The sequence below is a fragment of the Corvus kubaryi genome, unplaced genomic scaffold (assembly GCF_017639235.1).
Source record: "Corvus kubaryi isolate FWS band 111438036 unplaced genomic scaffold, C.kubaryi_AGA036_p1.0 69, whole genome shotgun sequence".
Classification (NCBI taxonomy): Eukaryota; Metazoa; Chordata; class Aves; order Passeriformes; family Corvidae; genus Corvus; species Corvus kubaryi.
In genome coordinates, this window is record NW_024582057.1 from 2,391,948 (window position 1) to 2,419,133 (window position 27,186).

General features: G+C 42.2%; 1 protein-coding gene across 3 annotated transcripts in view; it reads right to left on the reverse strand.

Annotated features, from left to right (window-relative positions):
* Nucleotides 1–27,186, reverse strand: part of RNF144B (ring finger protein 144B) — a 96,911-nt gene that overhangs the window by 28,799 nt on the left and 40,926 nt on the right. Inside the window, exons 1-2 of one of the 3 annotated variants that reach the window (XM_042049059.1) lie at nt 24,907–25,338; nt 7,636–7,824 (exon numbers count right to left, since the gene is read on the reverse strand). In XM_042049059.1, coding sequence (XP_041904993.1) covers nt 7,636–7,800 — 165 coding nt within the window. In that variant the 5' untranslated portion in view covers nt 7,801–7,824; nt 24,907–25,338. Of the gene's footprint in view, nt 1–7,635; nt 7,825–24,906; nt 25,352–27,186 lie in introns of those variants that run through there. The other 2 variants (XM_042049060.1, XM_042049061.1) reach the window with 2 other exon arrangements.

Sequence of the window (27,186 nt, forward strand, 5' to 3'; positions counted from 1 at the left end):
CCCACCTGCTTACAGTTCTTCAGCTCCCAAAATGCAGTCTCATTAGTTTGGATGCAAAAGCATAAAAGAAACCCCATATGTGATATGGCAAAACTGAACAGGTACCTTTATTAAGAAACATGGAGGGATGGCTAGGAAGAAGAAAGAAATGGAAAACACTGGCATTTTTTCCTGTTGAATGCCACAGATATTGCTGCCAGCCACTCTGTAGCAGTTGGTGCAGGATAACTAAGGGTATTTGTCTTTAATTCAATTATGGAAAGGTAAAGAATAGATCTGCAGTATTTCCCAGACAGTACTAGGCCATGATCTCTATTAAATGTGAAAACGCACAAAATGATTGAAGGCATCTTGCCAAAACAAGAAGGTCTTTCCTTCTAACATATAACTTGAAGACAATTTCCATTTAAAAAAAAAAAAAAAAAAAAAACAGAAAAATTCAGGTCTCCCTCTTAAAATCCACAGGAATTATTTAAATTGTTAAATCTCCCTTCCAGATTTGTCCACAAAACTGTATTTGTTTGGGGTTTGGGTTTTGTTTAGCCTTAGCTTTTTTACAGACTCCAGATTTGAGGGAGGGATGTGGAAATACTGTATATGGAGAGGATACTTAACTTTTCAGTTGACATTCCAGAGTGTCTCATGATTCAGAACAGATGAATAGATAGGCATTCAGTTTTTATTTTAGTTCTGGGCCATGGTTATGTACTTTTTATTCGGTAAAACAACATTCATTTATTTCTTATGTTCTAGAAATGTTACCTGTCCTTCGGTGCATACACAATCTAGTATTACTAATTTCAGTGTGACAGTTCACGTCAGAACCTACATTTAACCACCTGATCTACCCAGTATCTAAATCAACCGTGTACTAAGATAAATACACCCCCCCAGACAGTACTCATAGTGCTTATGGCAGATCAATATAATGTTTAATAATATCTTCATCATTGCCACGACATCTGCACTTCAGTGTGTTCAATCTCCAAAAGGGATCAGTCACTTTCAATATGCGGTACTCAAACTCCTGCAGTCTCTCAAGTATCTCTCAGCAGGTCTTAAAACTAGATTAAACAAGTGTATTGGCAATCAGCTTGAAGGCATTTGCACTTCAGTTGGAAAAAAAAGTGAGGCTTTTCCAATTAAAGAAAGTTTTTAGAAACTACACCACAAAAACAGTAATTTCTTAATTTGCTACAGATAAACTTATAATAGGCACGGTTTCAAGTGAGAAACAAAATTCCAATGAACTATGCATAATGCCCAGTCTCTGTTTTAACTGCTAAGGACCAGATACAGTGGTACATGAATGTATAGAAGATCAAATGGATAGAAGATCAGGCCACATAAGAGCCTTATCAGGAAAGACGCTTGAAAGGAAGTGAAAAAATGCCCCTGTAGCTTCAAAGAACATACAGTCAGCTCATGGCTCAGTATAAGGGAAGGAAAAACATCTCTGACAAGCATTTTATTTTGTCACGACCAAGTGAAAACACCAAGCAACCATGACAATGGACCAGAACATAATTGCCTCCTCTTGGTCGACGAGCGTATTTTTTATGGGATCTTTCAAATGTACCTGAGAAATACACTGTCATCAGCTTTGTTCCAAAATATCTACCAGTGGTGCTAAATTCTGCTCAGAAGCACGGTCTGAAACCAGTTTACTCATGGCCCAACACATCCTGGCAGCCGTTCATAAAAATCATGAAAGGTTCCTGGTAATGGTTGCCATGTGGTACCACCAAACAAAAAAGGACCAGAGAACAGGACCAGAGAAATTCACCCTTCACAAAATGTAACCAGCTGCAAATATAATTTCTCTTGCCAAGAATCCATGTCAGGCCAAACCTGGCCTTACCAACGGCTACAAAACAGACATGACCATAAGGCTTATGTCCCAGTCTGGCTCAGTTACTGTGGCACTTTGAGGCACTGACAACTTACTTCACATTGACTTCTTCACTGGTTAAATGCAGATAACACCAATTTCATTGATGCAATGCTGTCATTAAAACATTCGTTCCCTCTTCCTCCCCTGTCTTCCCTTGACCACCATCCAGAGACTGCCACCTCTAGTGACTTCAGAAACATGCAGTCCCCTCTTCCTGAATACTAGTATCCATCAAAAGGCAATCTGTGCTCTTTTGGTATCCCAACTCTGCCTCTGGTGTTACTCTGCACAGAAATACATGCAAGAAGATCTTAAACCATCTAAATTACTACAGACGTGCTCTGTGTTCAGTGCCAATATTAGCAGGTGTAGGAATTCTCAACTTGAAAACAGAATTATTCTGAAACATTTCAAATGTCGAGCTGGGAAAAAAAGAATCCCAAACGTCAACACTTCCAAATGGAAAACAATCTGAGGTGAGCTTTATATAAGTAAGTGGGGCATTGCAGCACAAGGTATATTTAGGAAGAGGAGAAGGTAGTGAGTGTTCTGGTGCAGCCGTGAGAAGGTTTCTCCTAGGATGGGGAGAAAAGGAGGAAAAAGAGGAGAACAAACCCCTTCTTGAAAATTAGCACAAAGAAACAGATGCAATACTAAAACCCAGTGTTGGCTAGATGATGGCAAATCCAAATATTCCCTTACTCATAAGTTTTACTAAGTATTATTTCAGTGGATTATTCATATACATTTGCTTCACTTAGCAGGTATCCCATTCTTTTTGCCATCTGCCTCTACCTAGTCCTTCATCTACTCAGTCTCCTCTGCTCTCAGACTTTTCTGCTCATGTTTTTTTGCTGAAGACCCTTCACATTAATTTTTCCAGTTTTTCAGTGCTCCCCTCCACAAACAATCTGAAACTTCACAGCACTAAGGGCAAAATGTTACTATTCAGCCACCCAAAGGAGGCAGGACAATGCACAGCTGTTCTTAAGATTAAGGAAAGCAGAGGAGCCTCAGAGTGCCCTGTTGATGAAGTACCAACAGAGAAACTGCTATTTCTGTTAAGAGTTTCTTCTTCTCCTCTAGTAAAAGCAGCTGGCAGCAGCCTCTTTCTGAGGCTGAAGCCCCTCAAGGCCCAGGCAGGCAGCTGCCCACAGCACCATGCTGTCCACTGCAGCAAAGGAGCCTTTTTAGCCCAATGTCTAGCCCTAGCCTTGCTGTCACACATAGCTAAAAGTGAGGCAGAAAATCTTGTTCTCCAATTGCCTTTGGAACACCTCCAACTTGTAAGAGCACAAGACAGCACAGAAGCTACCCAGTCTTACATGCTGACTTCTCCTTTTAAGGCTGCATGAAGTTTAATCTCATTTGGACTGCATTGTGTGCATCAAAATAACAAACAGGTAGATCATCGTGGTATTTGTTTAGCACATTTTGTAACCCAGTTGCCTCATACACTTCTCAGAAGTACAAGACTCAACAAAGAATTTGCTTGGGGAAAAAAAAAAAAGGGGTGAATCGTGCTAATTCTGCATAAACCTGTGCCAACAGTACAGAATAACATACTCGAAAGCATCTTCTGTTTCCAGTTTGTTACATGTTGTCTTTGGCATCTCAAACCCTGTGCCAGTAAACAAAATAGATGAACATAAGCTGCTGCTTGACATAAATAGCAGCAATCCCATTTATTGCTCACCTGTCACTGGGGCTCTGAAATTCCTAGGAGGACGGGAGGAAGGACAAAACCAGAAAGAATTGGTTTGCAGAGAAAAGCCAACCCTGGGTTTTTTACTGACCCCTAAGACCACGTTTTGGCAACAGCACAGGTTCCCTTCTGTCACCACTGCCACCAAGGCAATCTTATCACACCTGCTAAAACCTCACATCCATGACTGCATACAGGCTACAGACTGACACCAAGTCTTTCATAGGGCCCTTGTTATTCCCAGTGTTACTGCTAGTCCTGCACTCCTCACTAGCACTTCCAAAGGGTAGTTTATGCTGTGCCAGACACCAGGGCATTTCTAGCTAAGGGGATGCAAGATGCACGTGATCACATCATTCACTGTCTCCCCCTGCTGCTTTCCCAGTTTCAGCCATGCTTTGAAAAGGTAGGAGTCTCCTAGATGCACACTTTCCAGACAGTCTAACGAGCACCAAAGCCTGGGCAACACCCAGTGTGCAGTGCAAAGGCAAAGCAGGGAGGGTGGCCTGTCCATTCCTGGCACTGCCCCACCAGAGCACACCTGAGTCTTACCTGAGTGAGGCACGGAGGGAGGAAGCAAGGATTTAGGAAATTTTATTAGAGATAAGTATAATATTCTAAGTATTATTCTGTAAGTGGATCAATCAAGATGTAATTAATATTTGTCTGCTTTGGACCCAGATAAACTAAAGTGCACTAAAATACTGTATTTTTTAGCACCATTATGGTGTGGTCGACACAGTGTATAATTATTTCACATACATATGTGAAAATACCATGACCACCACGGGGGCAAAAACCTGAGTAGTTGCACATCCAAGGAACAAAAAATTGCAACAAAAGGTAAACCTAAGGGACTGCTGATAAGAAGGACATCCCCCCTTCAAAACAAGGAACAAGATGAGCAGTATGAGGAACAGATGAGACCCCCTCCCCTTTTGGAAATGGGACAAGTACCGTAAAATTATGCAGCTTGAGCAGTACTGAAGCTGAATATCCGTATGTAAAAGTGTGCACCATGGCATGGTACTCTGCAAAGGTTTTATAGATACAGGAAATGAACTGAATAATGTAAAGTGCAGTCCTCTAAAACTTTCGCAGATATATTTTATCTCACATCCCTGCCCAACCATCTTCAGAGATCAGTCTTTCATTCAAAACTAATATACATCCAAACACATTGAAACCAAGTCATTAGGTACACTACAGCCATTTCCAAGTTCTTGGGATGTGTAAATGTGTGCTTTATCTCACACTGCAGTGGAGTCTTATGCCAAGTGCAACAAATGTGGAAAAATACAAGGCTGATGTCTCTTCAGACCTGATCGGGCTACCAAGTAAGATGACAAGTATGTTCTGCAAGCCATCTGCTTTTTCTGCTCAGAACAGAGAGAGTAAAAATGTTTACAGTTATTTGAAAAACTCCTGCCCTACTAGCAACATTCCACCAAAATGCAAACATGCACATTCTAAAGCACAGTTTACTTACTTTGGCTAGAACACAGCTTTTATGGGATATATTGTTTATTGCAAGAGTTTCTAAGCTGAAAAAATCGCTGTACACCATTCTAAGTAGTTTGAATGCCTTGGTTTTACAGGCTACAAATGGAAAGGAAATACATCCTCACCCCCACAGATATCTAAATAGTAACAATTTCCAATTATTTCCACAGCCATAAATGCTGTAGTGAAAAACAATCATACTTGCAGCACCATTGTTACAGTTAGGAGGGGAAAAAAAAGACCTCACATGTAATAGAACAAAAAATTAACAAAAGCAATGGTTTCAGCTTATTGGATCAGAATCTATTATATCCATGTCAACCCCTTTTCTATTTCAAATTTAATACTACTCTTGGATCTATAAAATTACCCTTAGTGATAGAAGAATAAGCTATACAAGCTGAGAGCATTGCTAGCTGAAAAACTAAGAGGGGCTCAATCCCATAGCTCACAGTGGGTATTCTTACCCCAACATCTTTCTTAAGTGCAGTGTGAAGGTATCTAGATGTCCTGGCATGGGTGAGAGGAAATTTAGGGCATGGCACACCAGTACAGCTGCTGCAGGCTGTGCCCCGAGCAATCCCCCATGCAAGTCCCAGCACTCCGTGTCAAGCTGCTCCTGACATGGCTTTTTGGAGGCTGCCCAAAAGTGCAACTCATATGGCCTCCCAAGAAACTGCTTTGGCTTCAAGACAGAAAGCCATGGAGTCAGGTTAAAAGTTTCCAGAGCCATATTTCTTATAGGATGCAAGATCTACATGTCGGAGCATGCATCAGCTCAGACACATCCATCGGAGGATGTTTGGACACAGACAACAGTCAAAGGCTGGACTTGGAGCATAAGCACAACTGAGACATATTACGCCCACTGAAATAAATAGAGCATGTCTAAAGGCTTCTCCCAGCTGCATTCGGGCTCACTCGTGGCTGGCTCTTGGTTCACACAAAGCCAGAGAAGTTTGCACAGGTGCCAAATCACCGTGACTGCACTCTCCATGTCGCTGTCACAGCACAGGAGCACCAAGTTCACAGTGGATGTTCTTCCTGGCGCTGGCCAAGTAAGAGGTGTATAGATGTGGTGGCAGCTGTGGCACCAACGGGGGGGGACAGCAACATCCCCAGCCATCAGTGACCCCTTTGGCCAGTGTTCTGGAGGAGTGTAGAGTCCTGGCACAGTCCTCAGCAGCCCACTCTTCCCTAAGGGTTACTCTGCCCAGCTAACACTGAGGTTAATGTACTATTAATGCTACTAAATCAGAGACACTGAGCTCTTGGATAGGAGTGGCATGGGACCACGGTGAAAGTATCAACTTTTCCAATTTTATTTTTTTGTATTTATAGCAGTATCTTTACACCTACCTTTTAGGTATATGCTCTTAAAACTTGTTACAAACTAAAATACAGAAATGTTTTGTGCAAGTCAGTATGGAAAACAAACTTCATGAAGTTCAGGTTGAAATGCATATTAATCAATCTTATCCTAGTTTCTTGAAACTCAACACCTAGATCCTCATCCTGTTTAAGCTACCCTGAATTCAGCATAAGTGAAAATATTCTCACCCTAGCTGGCTTCACAAATACCAAATTTCTTCCACGAATTCAAAGAATCAAGGGTAAAACTTAAACATACTTGCTTGATGCTTATCCAGAATTTGTTTTTAAAAAATAAAACTAAGTACATTTATTCTAGAGTAAAAAAAACAACAAACCACCCCCCCCCCCGTAAAAACCCCAAAACAAAACGAGCAAACAAATGAAAAACAAGCAACAACAAAACACCACACCAACATCCTCCAGTGAATTCTGACCTGTTTCCAAAATCCATTAGTCAGGTACATCAAAGGCACTACCACCAGAGAAACTAGGTCCATTTTTCCCATGCTGACAAAGACACCAGAAGAGTACTACTATCTGCAGGGCTTTTATCGGCTCATTCAAACTCTGCCTCCATCATTTCCACCAGCTTTATTTGATCTGAATTTGCAGGCCAGAAAGTCTTTACTGACAACTATAAGCAATGCATGACCTGGGCAACATCTCTGCAGCACAGAGGCAAAAGTTCAACAGGCCAAGGTTCATTTTTGTTTAGGTTTTCTGATTGCCCTTAGAAGTTATATAAAAGACTTTAAAGGTCTCTGAGAACTCAGAAAAGGATAGCAGGGAAACAAAAGCTCACAGCTATCCTATGATGTTTCAAAATTTTGCTTCAGAAAAAGGTAAATACTGAGATTGCATGCAGACTGTGTATGTTCTCCAACACTCCTACACTGCATCTTTTCCCCCTTTATTACTGGGTGTTACTATTACTTGCTATGGGAACGTATGTTAGAGTTACAAATTATCAAAAGCAAAATGACAAGAGAAATCTTCTAAATAAGGCAAGACAGGCTAACACCAAATGCTCTTTAGAAAAGCATCCTGTGTCAACATAGGTAACACATGCTTCTTGTACAAGACAAGCAATCCCATCTCACAGTTCTCTCCATCTTCCATTACGCTGCTTCTGTAATGTAAAGGCACTGACAGATCTTACCGCTGTACAAAAGATGCAGCTGCATTCCTGTAGAGTGGTCATCTTATCCAGGGAATATTCACAGAGACATAGCTTGCAAGTGAGGAGAGGCTCCAGAGCTAACTCTCCAACTTCTGACTCGTCTGCTGTCATGGTGTGAGGACAAGCCTTCCCAGCAGAGCCCATTCAGTCATTAATGGTCCACTCAGCCTGAAAATATAAATCGGCAGCTGAAACATTGCTCAAGCCATGCAGTCACTTCCACTGCTCTGAGAATTTACATCTCAGATCCATAAAAGTACCTGTGCACCCAAATGTACTGCTCAACACCTTGGGGCCGGTCTCAACTTCAGGCCATTCAAAATTTACAAAGAGAGCACACCTCCTCAAAAGACCTGAACTGGCTGGGTTCTCTGAAAACATTCACCTTGCTGGCACAAAGCACCTCAGCCAGGCTGCTTGACATCAAAATAAAGGACAAAACCAAACAAACACAAAACAAAACTCACACAGATGGGGCATTATATATATATATATATATATCACTCTGCCTTTTCGAATAGGTTTCAGATTCATACTCCTCCCACCCAAATGGGATCTTTCAGTCTTCATTGCACCCACACAGCTCCAGTGAGTGTCTCCACTCCCACTTTCTATTCCAGTTGGTGGCTTGGGAACTCCCCTAGGCAGTGCAAGACAAGAACAGATTCTAGGCAAGCACTTCAAACATTTAGTCTGTAATGTAGGTGGTGGGTACCATGAACTCCACCTTCTCCATGAGTTGTCACTAAGATAGTGAGCTGGCACTCTATTGCAAGAGGGGTGGTGAAGGCATCTAAATCCAAAGGGCTTCAGATTGCATGTGTTACTTCATGCAGGGCTGGAGCTTAAAACTAAATTAGTAAGAGCATTTAATGTGCAGTCCTCTTCCTTGCATTGCCTTAATGATGCCAGAAAGTAGCTTTTGTGCATCCCACTTCCTGGCATCCAGCTCTTCTATTTATTTCATAGGCCCCTGAGGCATCTACCTGATGTTTGTGAACCAAGAACTAAGTGCACTAGCACTTCGACAGGGAGATGCTCAGCAGAGCCATGTTTTCACTACACACCGCAGTGCTTGGGGATGAAACTTCTATTCTTTGATGAGCAGCAAATGGAAATATCATGCTTGCATGTAATGCTTTCTGGCCTAAGCATTTGAAAACACTGCACCATAATCATAAAAAATCTCAAGACCCTCCTTCTTACACAGTAAAGACACTGAAAAGGAATTAAAGAGAAAATCCTTGTGCTTAAGCTGAAACAATGGAAATCCATTTTGCAGATTTTACTCACCTCAGCACAGACAGTGGAGTTCATTACAGTATTTAAGGCACAGGAAAATCTATCCCCACCTCTAAGAAACTTGGCCCAACTTCCACAGACCTCCTTCTGAATACACTTTGCTGATGGCAAGACCTTCACGAATATTTTACAAGCAGAAGCCTGATAACCAGCTGTGCACAGCTGCTTGCAGCAGCACCAAGAGTGCAACTCTAGTAAATCTGAAGAGCATGCATCACAAATGAAGGCTGCATGAACATGAAACTAATCAAGACCAATTCAGGTGCCTGTCAGATCTAACATCTCATGAGGCAAACCAGAGCCTTGAGCCCTTTGGTCCACTTCTGCTAGCCTCCCCTGCAGTCCTGAGCACCCTCTGGGCAGGGCTGTCAGGTCACATTTGGCAGCATGACCCTGCTGCCATTCTGTGGCTCCCAGAGTGGCCAAGGCAGCTGCAGACAGTCAATGCATATGTGACATGCTGACTTGCAGTACCTGCTGAATTCCTCCCTAGGGGGAGAATGATGGGGCTCTTGGAGTTTGTGGAACCTTTCCCTGCAGCTCCCACCTCATAACCTGACTCCCAGCTGAGCCCATCCTCAGGCTTGTCCCCTAAGCTTCATGCCCTATGCTCCCACAATCTGCAGGAAGACATATTCTCTTCAAAAGCCACAAAATCACAACAAATCTGGGAGCACACTTACCCTTTTTTAATTTTTATACTTTGCAGTTTCCTAGCCTTGCTTGTCAGAGAAGCCATCAGATTTGTACCTTGGAATGTCTCTCTTGTAAGCACATGGTTTTAAGAGATACGAGAGTCATGGCCAAGATTCTGGCAACCAAATTCCTGACCACAAATCCAAAGCAAACTATCTTTTTATGGCTTGCTATCACTAGTTTAAAACATATGCTATTCCCACATATTCTTGTTGCAGTCCTGGGACCTGCTACTGTGATGCCCTTCACAATTTGCTCCATACAGCTGCAGAGCTGGAGCTCCAGCATGGCCAGAAGCCTCAGAAGGAAGCCTCTCTCTGAGTCAGGAACTGCAATAATTTTCTATAATTACTGCAGCAGGGTGGGGGGGAACACTGAGTCACTGGAAATGCTATGGCAGATCAAGAACTACCTGTTATTTAAACCTACACGCTAGACGTTATCTCAGTATTTAGGGGAGTTGTAACACATTTACTCAGGTTGCTTTTCAACAGCAGCCGTGTCTGTACAGGTGAGCTACTCACTCTGACTCTGCACTAATCTGAAATGTCTTCATTTATACAATAAAAGGCAGCAATGTTAAAAGGAGGGATGCACAAAAGAACACGTAGGAATATTTCGGGATGTGGGAACAGATATAAAATGGATACAGCTATTTCAAAAGTCAGTGTTCTTCTTATAACTAAAAGGGTTGTGACCCTGCACGCAGGCCGCACTAAGCAGCCATAGGAAGATTCAGGTGTATGATTGAGGTTTAGGGCTAGGGGATAATTTTAGATGGTCTAAATCCAGCACTCAGTGTGACAGTGACGAGCAGACTCCTGATACACGGCTCTTCACTAGTAGCAACCTAATGCCACAGTGTGCTGGCTGTAGGGACTCATTATGATATCCCATTGTCACTGATGATAACCCTTGTCCCCGAAGACTGTAGGTTAAATTCAGTTTTGCTCCCTGTCCCACCACACATTTGCCATTCCCTCACACCAGTATGCCAGAGCACAGCTGAGGTTCTCCCTAAAACAGGCAGAGCACCCTGTGGAAATCTCCAGCAAACAACACCAAGCTAGCCTGGCAGATCAGAGGATCTACCCCCAGACAGCCCAGGCTGGCTCACCTCACCGCAGCCTCATTAAATCCATCGGAGTTCATCAAACGAAGCAAACAGGATCAGAGGACATGGAGGCAGCTCCATGTCTTGCCTGCTCAGCCCTTAAAGGAAACACTGTGGGTACCAGGAAGAGCACTCCTTCCACGCTCCCTGAGAGGCCAGCTTGTCCACAAGCAGCTCTCCAGGTCAGGCTGGCACAGGCAAAGCCATCCTGTTAGCACTGAACACCTGCCTGTCAAAGGGAGAGCAGACACAGCCTGCTTGGCCAGCTCCTTTTCCCAGAGCAACCCAACCCACTGGTCCTTCCATCTGCCCATCAGAACTGGGACTTCTGTTACTCCTGCCAGGGGACACATGCCAGGGGAAGAGCTCAGGGCTATGGAGAAGGGTAGCCCCATCCAACTGCAGCTGGGCTCTGAAATCAGGTCTGCAGGGGAGGTTCATTCTCATCATCATCAGATCAGATGACAGAATCAATGGGGAAAGACACATCTTCCTCCAGTTCTCAGCCTCTACTCCTCCTGTTCTTCCCCAACGCTTCAAAATGCATTGTCCTCTCACAAGCTTTCCAACTATCTCCTCAACTTTACCAGCCTGGCAGAACTCACTTTTCCAGGTGCTGCAGGGAAGCCATGAAGTTCTACCTCAGCTGCTCTGAATTTTTATGGCTTTCACTTTGCTACGCTTATCCCACAGACTGTCATTAGTTAATTACACATTCATCAGTCCTCTTTACAGAGGATTAAAATTCCTATTGTAATTACAAGTGAGTTGCCAATAGGTTAGCCTGAAAATAAAGCATCTTGGATGTATGTGTCGTGCAGGGGAAGAGGGAGTCACTGAAGAATGAGTTAGTAACAAAGAGGAAAAGACCATTCCAAATTTGGTTATATGTAGAAAAGTGATCAGAAATTAAAGTAAATGGAAGGTTTCTGAAAAACAATGGACCCTCATACAAATAAAATACATTATTAAGCATTAAAATCTCCCCTTTCATGCTCATAAACACAAATAACCTGTTTAGGAAAGCATCCCAAACAAAGCATGAAATGTGTCACCAAAACTGTAGTGCAGCACCTTAACTCTGCAAAAAAACTTCCACTGAACAGGCTCCATGAGATGTTGTGGAATACAGATGAATACATCTCAAGGGCATTCTAATCCAGAGAAATGTATTAGTCTGAATCCTGCACCAGCATGAATCATGGCAAGGAAGAGTCAGACTGGCCCCGGTACGCGTAAACACTCAGGAACTCTAAAGACCCACTTTTTTTGCCTACTTCTACCAGTCACGTACATGCACACACACGCATATCGTACTCCTTTCACGTTGCACAGAATTTCCAGGAAATTGGACATCTTTCCTCAAATTGTATGCTGCTCATCTCATAAGGAGACTCATACTTCCCTGGCTCTGACCCTGATGGTGCTGATGCCAAAGGATAAGGCAGGACCAGAAGGTCTGAACCAATGTGAGTGAGCTATGGAGGGTCAGCCCCATGGGGTGTAAACTGCACAGTCACCAGGACCACAGCTCGCCAAGCACTCAGACCCGTCACCGGTTCCATTTCACTCATCTGCCTGGCGACACTTTCGCTTTGTCTCTGGGAGGTGACAAAGCTTTGTGCTTTCCTGTAGCACTGAAACATCTCAACACTACCCGTAAGCAAGAAAACATTAGTGTGTGCTCAAGGCAGAAAGGGTAAGTACAAGAAGAAACACTAACATGAAAGCATGGAGATTTTGAGTGAAATATGAAAAACAGAACACAAGCACTGCAGGAAGGAATGCAGAACTTGTCTGCCTTCAGGGCCTCCTGACACCACACTGTCTGATGTCTAGCCTTGAAAATGACTTCCTAACAGCAAGTATCTGCAATGCCTGCTTCTAGGCAGGTACCCATTGCAAATCCTGGCATTAGCGTCCTGAAGTGGAAACTACTAACTCTCTGTGATGGGAGTGAGAGAGCACCTGCGTGGGTGTGTGGCACACAGCCAAGGTCAAGCCACCGCAGCTCAACAGAGGTGTAAAAAATCGATGCAACCTAGGGCTGAAACTTTCCCTGTAAGCACAAATTTTAAGGTAACATCCTTGTTACAGTCACACAAAGGTTCACTTGAGTCTGCCCAGCTGCCTCAAACCATGACTACTACCAAAGAACAGAAGTTACTCTGTATATGGGATAGAGCAAACAAGCCAGGCAGTCTCCTGAGCTGCAACATCAGAAGGACATTGTCAGTGCGCCTGCAACCGACTCACTGTATTTAGCTAAAAAAGGTGTGTCTGGATGTGACTTTCACCACTTAGAAACATCACACACAATCATTAAAGCCTCCTGTGCTGAAGCTGGAGGAGAATGAATGGAGCGTGTTCAGCTCCACAAGTTATCCTTTCATTTTTCACATGCTGCGTCCAACTGCAACAACACACCTCTTGCAGAAGCTACTTCAAGTTGTGTGAAATTCTGCTGAAGTTAGTCAGGCTCTATGCTTTTATCTACAATTAGAGTTTAAAGGAAGCCAATAAATGCACAAATACAGGACACATTGCTCCAGGAAACATTAATGGAACAAAAAGGGTCCTTAATGTGTTTTTCCCCATGTGATGGCATGTCCATCCTGTGGGCAGGGTGAGACCTGAGAGGCCCCTCTGCCCCAGTACACCCTAAGCTTGCCATAAACCAGCACCCAGGCATGTGAACTTGCATACACATGGTGAGATTGAAAAGAAGTATAAGGATACATGTGGGTCTAACACCAAGCACAGCACTTCTCCCTTTTACAAAAAAAAAAAAAAAAAAAAAAGACATTTAGTATTAAAACAAACTCACAGCACATGTGCTACACTCTTATTTAGTGTACCAGGTATTTCCTAAACTTTCTTGGAGAAACATTTGCAAGCACTGCAAGTAATTCTTTCTCACGCCCTAAAGATTTTTCAAATACTTCACCCATTATGAAATTACTTCAGTGCTATACAAAAACCTGGTCTGACATTGTCCACTCATGATTCTGCTGTAGAAAAAGAAAACTACTTGAAAAATACAAGTGTTCAAAACCAATGCTAAAAATCAGGCCCTTGGGGGAAAAGAGCAATTACAGAAAGATTTTAAAAATATAACAAAGTGGTACTAAGATAATGGGGTCAAATTACAAGATATAAACTGAGCTATGAAATTAGGACACGTGAAGACAGCTGTCAGAAATCCACACTTCTATCAGTTTCAGCAAAATGCCATCATTACCAGTTTTGGCTGCAAGTCCTTAGCTGTTCCAACTCTCTCAAGATAATGTTGTTCAAAATTCATTTCTAAGACAGCTTTTTTAAACTCAGCAGCTCTGCTCAGAGGATTAGTCCGAACCAAGTGCACTAGAGCTTCTGTGGTCTCACAGACAGATCACTAACCCACGGTGCATTCATTTCTCCTTATGATATGCACTGCCTACAAAGAGCTACCTATCCAGTCCATACAGCATCACTTATCAGGCAGGGATTCAGTTAGGCTGCAAAACATATGATTAAAGCTTCAATTTTAAAAAGCCTTCATCTTCAAGAACAAATTTTAATCATATGTTTAAGTGCTCCTGTGTATCAAAGCCTGAATGTTCTGCTTTATTGCAATGAGATTATTAAGTTAAACAAGTACTTAGATTTTTCTGAAATCATGGTCTCAAAAAAAGCAACCAGATCCACAAATAGAAGGTCTCATTTTAAATACATTTTTTAATATATTCTGAATTACTGTATTACATCTAAGCCTTAAAACAGCAAGCACTTGATTACATGGAGAACCCATTTCTGGATTACCATAATATGCTACCAAGCTGAAGCATTAGAGCGAATAAAAGCATTTCAATATCTGTTCTCTTTGAGCAAGGCTTAAGAAAAGTCAGGTGTATAATATTTCATGACAGCTTTCTGCACTGTAAAATTTTTATTGTCAGAAGACTTGTTTAAAGAACAAGCAGCCTAAATAAATGTGCTGTCTGGTACATGAGAACACACCGAAGGCAATTTCTCTCACTTGTTTTCATTGGAATGCCTGGGAAAAAAACCCAAAACTTTGAGCTGCTGTTCAAGAAGCAGTAGCTATATGGAGTATTTTCGTATCATGCTAGCAACCAAAAAATAAATATATCAAATACTTTTAAAGGAATGCAGTGAGTGAAAAGCTTCTTGCACAAAAAAAATGTCAAGGAACTGACCATAGTAATTCAGAATATCATCTAGATTTCTGCCAGGAACTTTTATACCAGTACTTTAGGATGCTTAAGATACACGTTGAACAACTTCCCAAATATCACATGCACCCAATCATTCCAAAACATTCTAATAAACCAAAACACCACTAGTTCACACATGTATCAGTCTCCACAAGTCTTTGAGAGTTCACTTGTCAGGTAACTTCTCTACTGTACTGTAATACTGTGAGGTATGAGTAACTTTGAGAATTGAGAACACCAGCTCTTCACAGTAATTTCTTGTGACCCAAAGTCAATATGGCCTCAAGGAGGTGGGGTTTTTTGCAAAAAGACCATGGATATTAACTGAATATAGCAAATCTTTTTTTTTTTTTTTTCTGAAACAGATGTGACTCTGCAGTTGTGGGAACCCTTTTTGTATTTCCTTGCAATACTTTTTGAGAACAAGCAAGAGGAAAAAAAGTGGGTTTTTTCCCCCCTTCCACTCTTATAAAGCAGGGGAGTCCAAGAACAGGGAATCTAGGAGCTAATGGTGAAATTAATGCTGCTACTCCCAGCTGAAGGGAACTAGGAAAGGCACTTTTGGATCACTTAAAGATAAAAACATGTAAACTAAAAGAGAAATAACTCAGCCTGTTACTAAACTGAAATGCATAATCAAAACATGGTATTTGACTCTTTTCAATACAGACAGGAGCCACGCAATACTCATTGAATCCAAGAGGATGGGAGCAAGCCATTCTGCATGGGATGAGGTCAGACCATATCACAGAAGCCACCACTTTCACTCAGTTCTGTGCTTGAAACTAGGACACATCAAAGTTCAGGACACAGCTCTATCAACACTGGCAGGCTGGAGAGACACAGTTTCCTCCACCAGATCTATTGGATGTGAGTCCTGGGCAGGCCTGTGGGCTTCAATCTTGGGGGGATCCAGATGTATCAAGCTTATTGTGCCTGAGCAGTGGGATGGTGCTGGCCGCAGGCACAGGCTTAGGGTGACACGTCTGGTCCTGCAGGAGGTCAACAGCAGGATTCTCCTAAGGTTTTATGTTCATCCTGGTCACTGAGTTCAGCAAAGCTGATCAGCACAAAATGCAGTGAAACAAAGTGCAGTCAGACAAGAGAACTAGAATGTTTTGGCATCAAACATTTCCAAAACATATTCAAACAACAAAATTATACCAAGTGGAATTCCAAGTACTGGTTACCAGGTCTAAGATTAAAATCTAAAGCTTTTCTAAATAACATCCTCTGTTCTTAATGACTGTGCAATGTATGCTAATGCTAAACTACAAGGAATTTCCACCCAAACTAGTTTGGTGCACTTCAGTTTTAACATCCTGTTGACAAGAGGTAATATACCACTATTAAATAAAAGCACGTTCTTCAAAATGACAAATGATAGATCTTCCTCTCTGACCACGTGGAGGCTTTTGGTAACTGTGGCATTTACTAAGTAAAAGGAATTGAGCTTTTGGGAGGTCAAATGGGTTGATAACTTGGCTAGCTGTCTCTGCTGAAACAGGAATAGGAAGTCAGATGTAACAATTTGCCCTTGACACAGAAAAAATGTTTATTTTTGTTAATCGGATAACAAAACCTTGGGATACGCTAAATCCCTGAGCTGGAATGTTTACAGTTTAGATAGGGTGTGTTCAGAAGACATGTGCAACACTGGCCTGTTCTAACATCAAGGATTTTTAGGAGATATTTGTAAACACACATTGTTAAAGTGAAAGCAGTGGAAAACAATGGAAAAGCAGGGGAAAACAGAGGAACCAGCTTCATGTGATGGGTTCATAGTTTGCACTCCTCTTCTAACAAGAAACTAATTGGGCTCTCGGGGTCCCCCGGCTGGAGACTGCCAAAGCTGGGTCTGGAGCAAGCAGCGTCCTGACTGCAAGGCAAGCAGGTCAAAGCAAATAGAGACATGACACAAAGCCAGGCCTCCAAAGGGCCAGCAAGAAACTTTGTGGCATCAAGAGAAGCATGCCAAGTTTGCCAGAAGCGAAGGAACAACTCAGCTGACAGAAACAATGAAATCTCCACTGTGATCCTCCACTGAATTCTGCAATATGTACCGAAAGCCATCTACTGAAAAACAAAATTAACATGTGTTTATTTTCAGAAGGGGTGATCTGAGAATTTTTTTTCAGTGCTTGCAATAAGGTAATACCTTTAACATCTGTCATTTCATTTTGTCGAGCCACAGAAAGCACAAACTTGCAAGAATATGGTCCTGCAGACTTTTTTCACTGCAAGCATTGAAAAGCACTTTTAACTATTTTAGATTTACATCAACAGAAATTGCAGAATAAGTTGACTTTCCTTTGATAACAATTTTTGTGTGACTGCTCAGTGAGCAATACTAATACATATAAGATTTTAATCTGCCCCTATCTAATCTTACAGTCATATACACAGCTCATTATTACAGAATAACTATGTTATTCGAGGTAACCAAAATAAAACAAAACATTGAAAACTGCCCTTGATCCACATACATCTCAATGACTTAGAAACCTTACCCAGTGGTAACTTTCAAGTCTTAGCTCCAAGGACAGGCAGTGAATCAAAGACTGGGAGTCAAACCTGAGGATTAGACCTTGGGGAAGTCACTATCTCTAACATAAGCCTTTGCCATTAAGAAAACAACATGAATAGCTACTGACTGTGCTGAAATTTGGCAAGAAACAACAGCAGAAGTTTGGACCTGGACATGAGGCTGTTTTGAAACTAAAAGCATTTACTGAACTGACTACTACTACTGCTTTTCACGACTAGTAATTAAACTAGTCGGAGTGTATCCCTAAACCATTTTTCTGCCAGCTCCTCAATGAGCCCTTCCAAAGACAACTGGAGACGAGGAAAGGACAAGTTCTAGCTCTGGCCAGATCTGCAGAGGTAAAAAAGAGAAGTAAACTCCAGTAACAATCCCCTGACAGAGCAGGGGGATTTGTTTGTACTCTCAATGTTCACGTTTCATCTCCCTCTTTCCCAGCCCATGCATGGGAAAAGGTAAGAGCCCAGCATGCTGGGAGAGAGATCCTGGGAGGAATTCTGCTGCAGGCAATTCCTTCCATATTGCCTACTGCTCCAGTGTGGAGGAGGACACGTGCCCAGGCTTTCAATTTGGGGCACCTCTAACCTCTGATAGGCATCATGTACATGCTACTGAACAGAAGCTGCAAACTATGCTGGAACAGCAAAGATACCTTCAACTACTATTAGTCTTACACTCTTGACTAACAGCCATGTATTTTTAAAACAACTGTATATTCCCACTTCTATAAATAAACACTTGTAACAGATGTGATCTATTTTGCTCTGCACTTTATTAGCAGTGTAAGACAAATATAACATTTTCTTAAACTTGAGTTAAAAAGCTGTTTGACTGATGACACTGTCTATCACACAACACAGTATTGTCTCACTGCTGCCCTGCCCCCTCCCACCCTATTTTCCACATCTCCCTTCTGTCTCTGTGTTTCAAGCTCCAAGCATTCACAAGAAGATTTCTGCCTGTACTGGGCTGAGCACAGGGAACAGAGTTAGTTTCTCAGGGGCTCGATGCAACTACTTAGAAATCCAGATGTTAGTATAAGACATGTAATAAACCAGAGGTGTCCATCAAACGCAGTCAGAGGCTTGCATTCATCATTCCCTCACTTCAGTTCCAAATTTCAACCTTCATTACAGAAATAATTCCAAGCGAGAACAGCAACCTGTAAACATATGAGGTTTCAGCCTCAAGCGCCTCAGCATCTGGTAACAACTGGCTAGTCTCTACATGATCTTATCCACGAAGTCAAAGTACTGCCAATGGGAGTGTTTCCACTGGAGCATTTTTCAACGGACCTGTGCATTATGTGTGCAAAGATAAGCAATTGGGAGCTTATCTTGGAAAGAAGCTGCCCCACCTCCCAAACTCTCAGAAGAATGAGTATGTAGAACAGAGCACTGAAAGAACTCATACACTCATTATATTACAGGATGACAGTTTTACAGAAACCTTTCTAGACACCTTTCTGCCAGCTAGTCTTTTAATTATGACCATGACAATAAATGCCCATAGACAAAACAGGCATTTTGTCCTCATTGTGGCAGAATTTGGGAAAAGATAAGAATTCTTGACTTTTTCTCTACTCTTCACAAGTGTATGTTTCCTTAATTTGTTGGTCCATCCTCCCAAAATGTGGTAAGCAAAGTTAACAAGGGGATTGAAATTGCTCAAGCCATGCACACTGCTTGGGTATTTTGCAACAAAAACATTGACCAATCCAAAAAATACATGTCCTTATAGCAGTATTGTCTAAATTAAGCACATGTATGTGGCTTCCACTTCACTCCAGGCAAAGGGCATGACTGCCTTTCCCACAAATCCTCTGTGGAGACAGTGATGAAGAATCCCCAGCACTGAAACCATCAGTGCAACCGTGGAGAGGTCAAGAGGGTGCAAGATTGCATCTTCTCCATTGTGCAAAACTTCAGCAAGCAAGTTATTGCTGGCCCTGTGGATGTTATGTTAGCCCTAAAATGGGTAAACCCCATGGGGAGGAGTTCCAGGATCAGTGGTTGGCAGAGCGCCCGCTGCTGTAAGAAATGTTCCAGGGAGTGCAATGGTAAACAGCCCACAGGATCAGCTCGATTTCCCCACGACTACAGCTTCGTAACCTTCTTTTTTTTTGAAAGGGGCAAGGGGGGGGGGGGGGGGTAAAACTGGCTTTCTTCCCTTCATCATCTCCCCACCTCCATCAGAATGCTTCAAAAATTAATCACAGGCAGAACACATGAACTCTCCCATCTACTGCTCAGACAAAACCAGTGCCAGCCTGCGTGTCACTGATTCTACTTAATTCTGGAATTTTCTTTGCATGCAAATGATTAGCCTGGATACTAGTTGTCATGAAATGTGTTTTTCCTTCTATGTACATAGGAGTTTAAGAGCGTGCAATTTTGAATTATTTGCAGCTATATATACATGTGCAAAGAATTCTCCCCTATGCCACAGCAACATTCAGTACATAAAAGTGCAAGCAGAGGTAGCCTCAAAGGAATCCTGCCAGTCCCTGAAAACAGACACAGCTTTTTTGTTCCAATGATTTTTCCTTTTTGCAAATATATAGAGCAAATAAATGTTTTCAGATCTGCAAGTTTAATTCCTGTCTGTCTATCTGAAAATACAACCGTTTGTATAACCAAACATGAATATCATCAAAGCTTCTGTTGGATACCCAGACAACGTCCACTCCTTGAGTAATGAGTTGTGTCTTATACTTTCCGTCCTCTCCTCATTTTTACAACAAAGCAAAAGGCAGAAAAGCTTGCAACAGACACAAATACTGAGACAAATACAGTCTCAATTAAAGGGCAGAGGCATGAGCATGACAGTAAAACAGTAGTTTTTTCCTTCTAATAAAAAGTGATTCTGTATTCTGTCTCCTAACCAGCATCTGGACAAACTAGAGAACGAGGTCCATAAGAACTAAATGGTTCAAGTCCAAGTGCAAAGTGCTGCACCTGGGTCAGGGTAGTCCCAGACATGTGTACAGAATACGAGAAGAATTCATTGACAGCAGCCCTGCCAAGAAGGACTTGAGGGTTCTTGTGGATGAAAACCTGGACATGAGCCAACAGCATCAGTGCTTGCAGTCCAGAATGCCAACCACACCCTGGGCTGCACCTAAAGCAAAGTGGGCAGCAGATCAAAGGAGGTGGTTCTGCCCCTCTACTCTGCTCTTATGAGACCCCACCTGGAGTTCTGAATCCAGCCCTGGGGTCCTCAGCACAGGAAGTATACAGACCTGTTTGAGCAGGTCTAGAAAAGGGCCACAAAGATGATCAGAGGGCTGAAACAACTCTCCTCCAAAGACAGGCTAAGAGAGCTGGGATTTTTCCACCTGGAGAGAGGAAGACTCCAGGAACAACATCAGTGTGGCATTCCAGTACCTAAAGAGAGTCTATAAAAAAAGGGAAAGTAATTTTTACACAGGCAGATAGTGATAGAACAAGGGGAATGGTTTTAAACTAGAAGAAGGGAGATTTACATTAGGAGCTAGGAATAACAAATTGTTTTCTCAGAGGGGTAGTGAGGCACTGGAACAGATCGCCTAGAGAAGCTGTGGAAGGCCAGGTTGGATAGGACTATGAACAACCTGGTCCAGTGGAAGGTGTCCCTGGCCATGGCAGGTAGGTTGGAACTAGGTGGTCTTTAAGCTCCCTTCCAACCCAAGCTGTTCCATGATTCTATGACCTCTCCTTGCAACAAAAAGCATGTATAAGAAGTACCCATGACGGCTGTGTCTACAACAAGCTCAGGAAGTACACAGGAAGAAACAGAAGATTTGTTCTAGTGTGCACGAACCCAGAAGCCAGATTCCCACATCCCAAATCACTGTGCCTGGGGCTGGCTGGCTTTGGGACTCCAGAGATACTGATTTGCTCAGAAACCCAACGAGCAAGGGAGCTTGTAGGTCCCATATCTGAGTTAGTCCAAACTCCACCAAAGCTGGAGCTGTACTTGCAGGAACCAAGGACACTCAAAGAAGAAGGTAAACTGGTGACCTTTCTAACTATGTATTATGGATTCTCTCTTGCGAGCTGAGCAGATTCCCCTAAAAGTACAGAAAAAAACCCCCCAGATCTTGGGCAACTCATGACATTTTTTCATTATTATAATAGAATGAAAGAAACCAGAAATGGGGAACACATACGTCATTATGCACAAGTTTCAACACATATGAAGAGATCTAGGAAACTCCAAAAACAGAGTGGTTTTTTACATAGCTACTTTTTTTATTTGACAGTGTGGTTGCAATGCAGTTAACCTAGTTATGCTCTCATGCCTAGAAATTTCTACTTGGCACCTCTGTTCCTCCCGGAAGACTACAAGCTGGAAAAGTCCTACTTCAGCAGGAAGGGAAGGATGAGGACCTTTGTAATTTGAGATACTATCTTTTTTTTTTTCTTTTTTTGTCTTTTTTTTGTGTTTTAGTATCTCCTTGCAGTGACCTACTTTATGAATGTAAAGCCCATTCAGTTCCCACTGAGCCGAAACCATTTAGAAGACACAGAACGATTACTGAACACTATTTTCTTACTGATCAGCAAAAAGTTATTTGGCACAAGCATCTCTGTAAATGTTTGTCCAAGACTAGGTAAATTTGCAGTGTTCGATGGCCCTCAGACCTGTGCTTCTGTCAAGTGAGAAGGCTCATAGTCTAGCACTGGAGCCCAGCTGTGCTTCAACAGAAATACAGAATGCTGGAGGCTGAGCTTAATATCATTGCTGTCTTTCCCTTCGGATCTGTTCTTTCTTGTTTTGTTCAATGTTTCCCTTTGCAAACCAAAAGAAGATTAATTTTCAAATGGAATGAATGTTAAGGGCAAAGAAGAGAATTTGTGAAGTGCATTATATCGGGCTCTGCTTTGGCACAGAGAAACGCAAGGAAGAGGAGGGAACTGTACCCACCTCTGGGCAAGCACCCAGAGGAAAAGCACAGCTCCAGAATCAGGCTCACGAAGCTGAAGGCAATATCTGCTTTAGGATGTGCAAGGAGGTCTGATGGACTCAGTTCACAGCAACGCTGGCAGCCTGCCACAGTATTTTGTTCACGTGTGCCTGAGATATCCATGGGCCCAGAGCTGTAATTATGGTCTCAGATATCACAGTACTACTAGCCCAGGAGATATTTATGGATCTGATATGTACAACCTACAGGCACTGTGAAGTTTCAGACACATTCAAGAAAACTCCCCACTCAACAAGAGGGACAGCAAGTCTATAGCAGTTCTTTCGAGCTACATCAAAGCAACACACTCCACTGGGTCTCACCACTAAAAGTCACTGAAAGGTCTGGACAGGGTGAACTGCAGGCACAGGGCTCAGGCTCACACCACCGATATTATCAGAGGCATACTAATGAGCTGCAAACCAGGTTAAGCATTAGCACTGCTTGTTTCCCTATGGAGTGACTTGCTGCTTCTCACTTGCTGCATTTTAAAGTAACAATAATAATATGGACAAGTACATTCTTTCCTCCACCAGAAGGGAAAGGGCAGACAACCACTTCTACACTATTTGTTTCTACAAAGCTTATGAAGCATTTAGAGAACAGAGTGCAATCCAAGAACCTACCTAGAGAGAAAAACTCCATATTGTTTGCTATTTATATTGATAACTTCTGCCCCAAAGCACACAAACAAAATCACCAAAATGTCACATCTGCAGGAAAGATCATGACCACCAGCAAGGTGCACGCAGAATACACTTCAGCATGGGGAACAGAAACTTTACCAGGTTGCCAAATGTTAGTTCTACATGAAGCCTGGGGAGGTTTCTGTGTCCTTGTGTGAGCAGACAGGACTTTGTGTGAAATACCCCCATCAGACAGCAAGATGCATGGGAGAAAATGAGTCTGGTTCTCATCATACTGGCTTGGCTCTGGAGTAGCTCTAGTTTATTTTGAAAGAATACCTCCCACTTTACTACAGCTTTAGACACTTTGCAAACACACACTTGTCAATCCATAATCTAAAGCATTACTTTCAGCAGTGTAACTGCAGCCATGCCCTTATCAATGTGGTACTTTCTCCAAAATAGCTTGTGTTTATTGACGGAAGGGTTTCAGCCACTTTCACGTTAAAGCAACAACCCAGACCCCCACTCACATTCAGGCATAGACAAATCCTATACAGGACAAGAATCACAACATTTTGAAAAATATTTCGGGACAGGATTTTGAAACTTCTGTTTCCGTAAATATTGGAATCCCAAACCCAGTGCCTGCCCTTAACAAGTCCACTTGCCCTTCAGGCTGAGAGCAGCCAAACATATCAGACTGCTCTGCCTGCTCACACACAGTTGGAAAGCTGCACAGGGGTATTTCAGTCATGGCCTATATCTCTGCTAAAATTTACTTCTTAAAAGCATTCAGTGTCTATTTACCAAGAGGATTGGAAGTCACCCTGCAAGGCATTCTTTACTATAGTAAATCTAAATATTTTACAACTTACAGTGCTCTCTGAAGGAAGACATTTGATATTGCTGCATACAGTTAGGAAGCAGAATGCTTTTGTATTACAGAAATTCAGAGCTCTAAAACAAACTAGACTGAAACATCTTCATTACTAAAGCTGCTTTGCACTGAGAAAGCCTTATGATGAGAAAGCAGAGCAAACATTCCAGTAAATGCAGTTGTCTATTCTTCGTGTCAAAAAAATTTTAAATGCAAACTAGAAAACAAAAGTATGGTGTATATTTTGTATGTGCTTACATAAACCACATAACCCTAAACCCTGAGCAGATTAGAAGTGTACATTAACACGGATTAGAAGTTAACACTTACAATACCGATGCACATATTTTTTCCTTCCTGATACCAGCTGCATGAGACTGTGGCAGAAGAAATGCCTTTAAACCAGGAGGAAACCTCAGCATTTTAAACTCAGCCTTCTTCCAGCTTAATCAGGCATTTTTTCAGTATGAAAGTTCTTCTATTTAAATTAAAACATACTGATAGTATGCCATTTCAGCAACTGCCTTCCACACAGATACATCCTAATACTGCAGCATTTTTAAACACAGATCTTTTCACACAGATATTTCTTTGAAAGTTACACTGACAAAAGTAATTTCACCCTTTTGGGAAGTACTTGATGTTGATTTATTTTCAGCCTTTAACAGTCAGGACACCAAGGTTTCCTTTTGCTTCAGCTCTAAGCACCACATAGTTTGATTTTACCTGAACCACAAATAACATTTATTTTAGCTATTTAATAATTCTAGTCCTTACCTCTGGAGAAAAAAAACCCAAAAAACAACCAACCAACCCTCTTCTACTTTCTTCCATTAGAAGCAAAGGCTGGCTTTCTGTTCTTTTAGGCTATCCTTTGCTCTCAAGAAAAAAACCGACAGAAAGCTGTATTCCAACATACCTTGAAAGGAGAGCAGCACTCACACTCACTGCCAGCTGTGTGACTTTTCAGTAGCTGCGCTCAGACTCCGGCGTTCCCAAGCACCACGATGTCACAGACCCCTGAAGCTCGCAGTGAGGAGCGCAGCAGATTGCTCCCACACGCCCTTCCTCTTCTCTGGGTATCTGACAGCTGTACACTTTTAAGGACTGCAGCAGGACTCGTCTCCCAGCCCCTGTGCCACTCTGAGAAATCATCCCCTCCCTGCTATTAAGTGCACGCTGCCATTAGATCCTAAAAGCACGTCGCAGCTTGTATGCAGTAGCTGTGGGAAAGCCGCATTTATTTATACAGGAAGCGTGAGTACAGCACTTCCTACTTCCCATCCGAGACTCAATTCAGCTGCAGGTGATTCCTTAAACCCTGTCAGCTCCCAGCCAATGCACACCCTTACGTTCTGATTTGGGTATCGGTGCAGCTTTTAACCACAACTCCCATCTGAGCCCTGACAAGGTAAAACTGAAAGCAGCAAGGCATTAGATGCTACACTCATAAAAGCCCTCCCAAATTAACGTGTTTTGGGAGAGCAGTTTGCATAGCAGCTGATGTCTGAAACCTTGCTGGCTTCTGCTTGTGGAAAATGTCACCTAAAAAAAAAAAAAAAGTGATTTCTTCACGTTGGAGGGGAATAGGGCAAAAAATCTAAACTCACAAATAAAGTACGAGTGTAATTTCAGATCTGAGTGTTTAATGATGATGGTGCTCATCTTATTCTGTCAATACTAAAATTTCACTCTTTAAGCTGTCCCTGTGTGCAAGAGGGGTTGGGAATCCTGCATTTCCGTATTCCAGCAAGGGTGTGATTTACAGCAGCCAAGTAGCAGGAGGATATTTAATTGTGCCACATGACACCAAACCCTCAAGAACTTTTCCTGCTGTAGGAAATGCACCACACCCACAGATAAGAAATATAGATATATCAGAGTGCAGGGGGTGCAGAAAAACAGAAGGAAGTATAGATGTTAATCTATAATTTTCTCCTTATGATGAAATAAGTTTACTTTGTACTTCATGCAATCATTGCTGGCGTTTTGCCTTCAGTACTTTCCTGTGAAAAATTATATATAGGCATTTCTTCCGGGGTGTATAAAAGCTCACAGCTGAGCTTTTAGTTATTTTCAGACAATTATACTGCATAGATTAATTTAGGGAAAAGGCAGTAAGCTTGTGCAACTTTCATTCAGCCTCCTTGCTGAATTACTCCTTTATATTACAGCTTTGCTTGAATTACCATCACATACTCTTTTCCTCTCAGAATAAGTACAAACTTAGAATTTATCTATTTAACACTGGGTGTTATATATAATTTAAAATATATTTATATAATATAATTTATATAATTTATATATACTTTTTTTATATTTATATATTATTTGTATATATTTAGCGAGGGAGGGAGGGAATAATCACCAGAAAAAATATAGCTGTTCCAACATGTGGAATCTTGTTGATCCCTATGGTGTTCATCAACAGGGTTACAACAGGATTTGGCAAACTAGAGCCATGTCACATATACTGCCACTTGAGCTAGCAGAGCATTTCCCAGCAGAAGCAGACATATATAATCTCAGCAGTGGCCAATCCTAGACAGGACTCAAGAAACACTTAGGGCTCAGAGCTATTTTTTTAGGCTCTAGAGCAGTAGTGAAAATGTGAAATTCTTTGTAAAGCTTTATGAGTAGAAAAGGATTCTCCTTCAGTGGTTACATTTTTATCCTCCATGTTCTGTTTTAGTATGAAATAGCTTGAGCCCCTGTCACTACTCTCTTCACTACCTCCTCTCTGTTCCAGCTCCTCTATTTTCTTCCTGCAGCTGCTCCCTTTGCTACTCTGCCTCCATCACACAAGTACTTGCTAGACCACAGATGAAGCTCAGCAAGAAAACTCTTCCAGTTCTCAGCCCCTGTGCTCAGCACCACAGCACTCAAACAGCAAAAGGCAATTATCTCAGGAGAGTGGTGAGAGAGGGAGGACGAAGGAAATCAAGTCATTCATGCAGGTGTAGGGAAAATGGCAGGGCAGTAAGTTCAGAAGCAGAGCAGAGCAGAGCAGCTGCCAGTAGCAGAGTAGAAAAAGTAGCATCTGGTTTGGTACTTACTCCTTGCTGGCACAACAAAACAAAAACAAGCTTCACTGAAGCAGCCTCCACCAGTGAAGAGACTGAACTGCAACAAAGACTAGTCATCTTCCCTTCAGATGAATGATGAGGCCCACTCTATACTACTTGCTAGACCACAGATG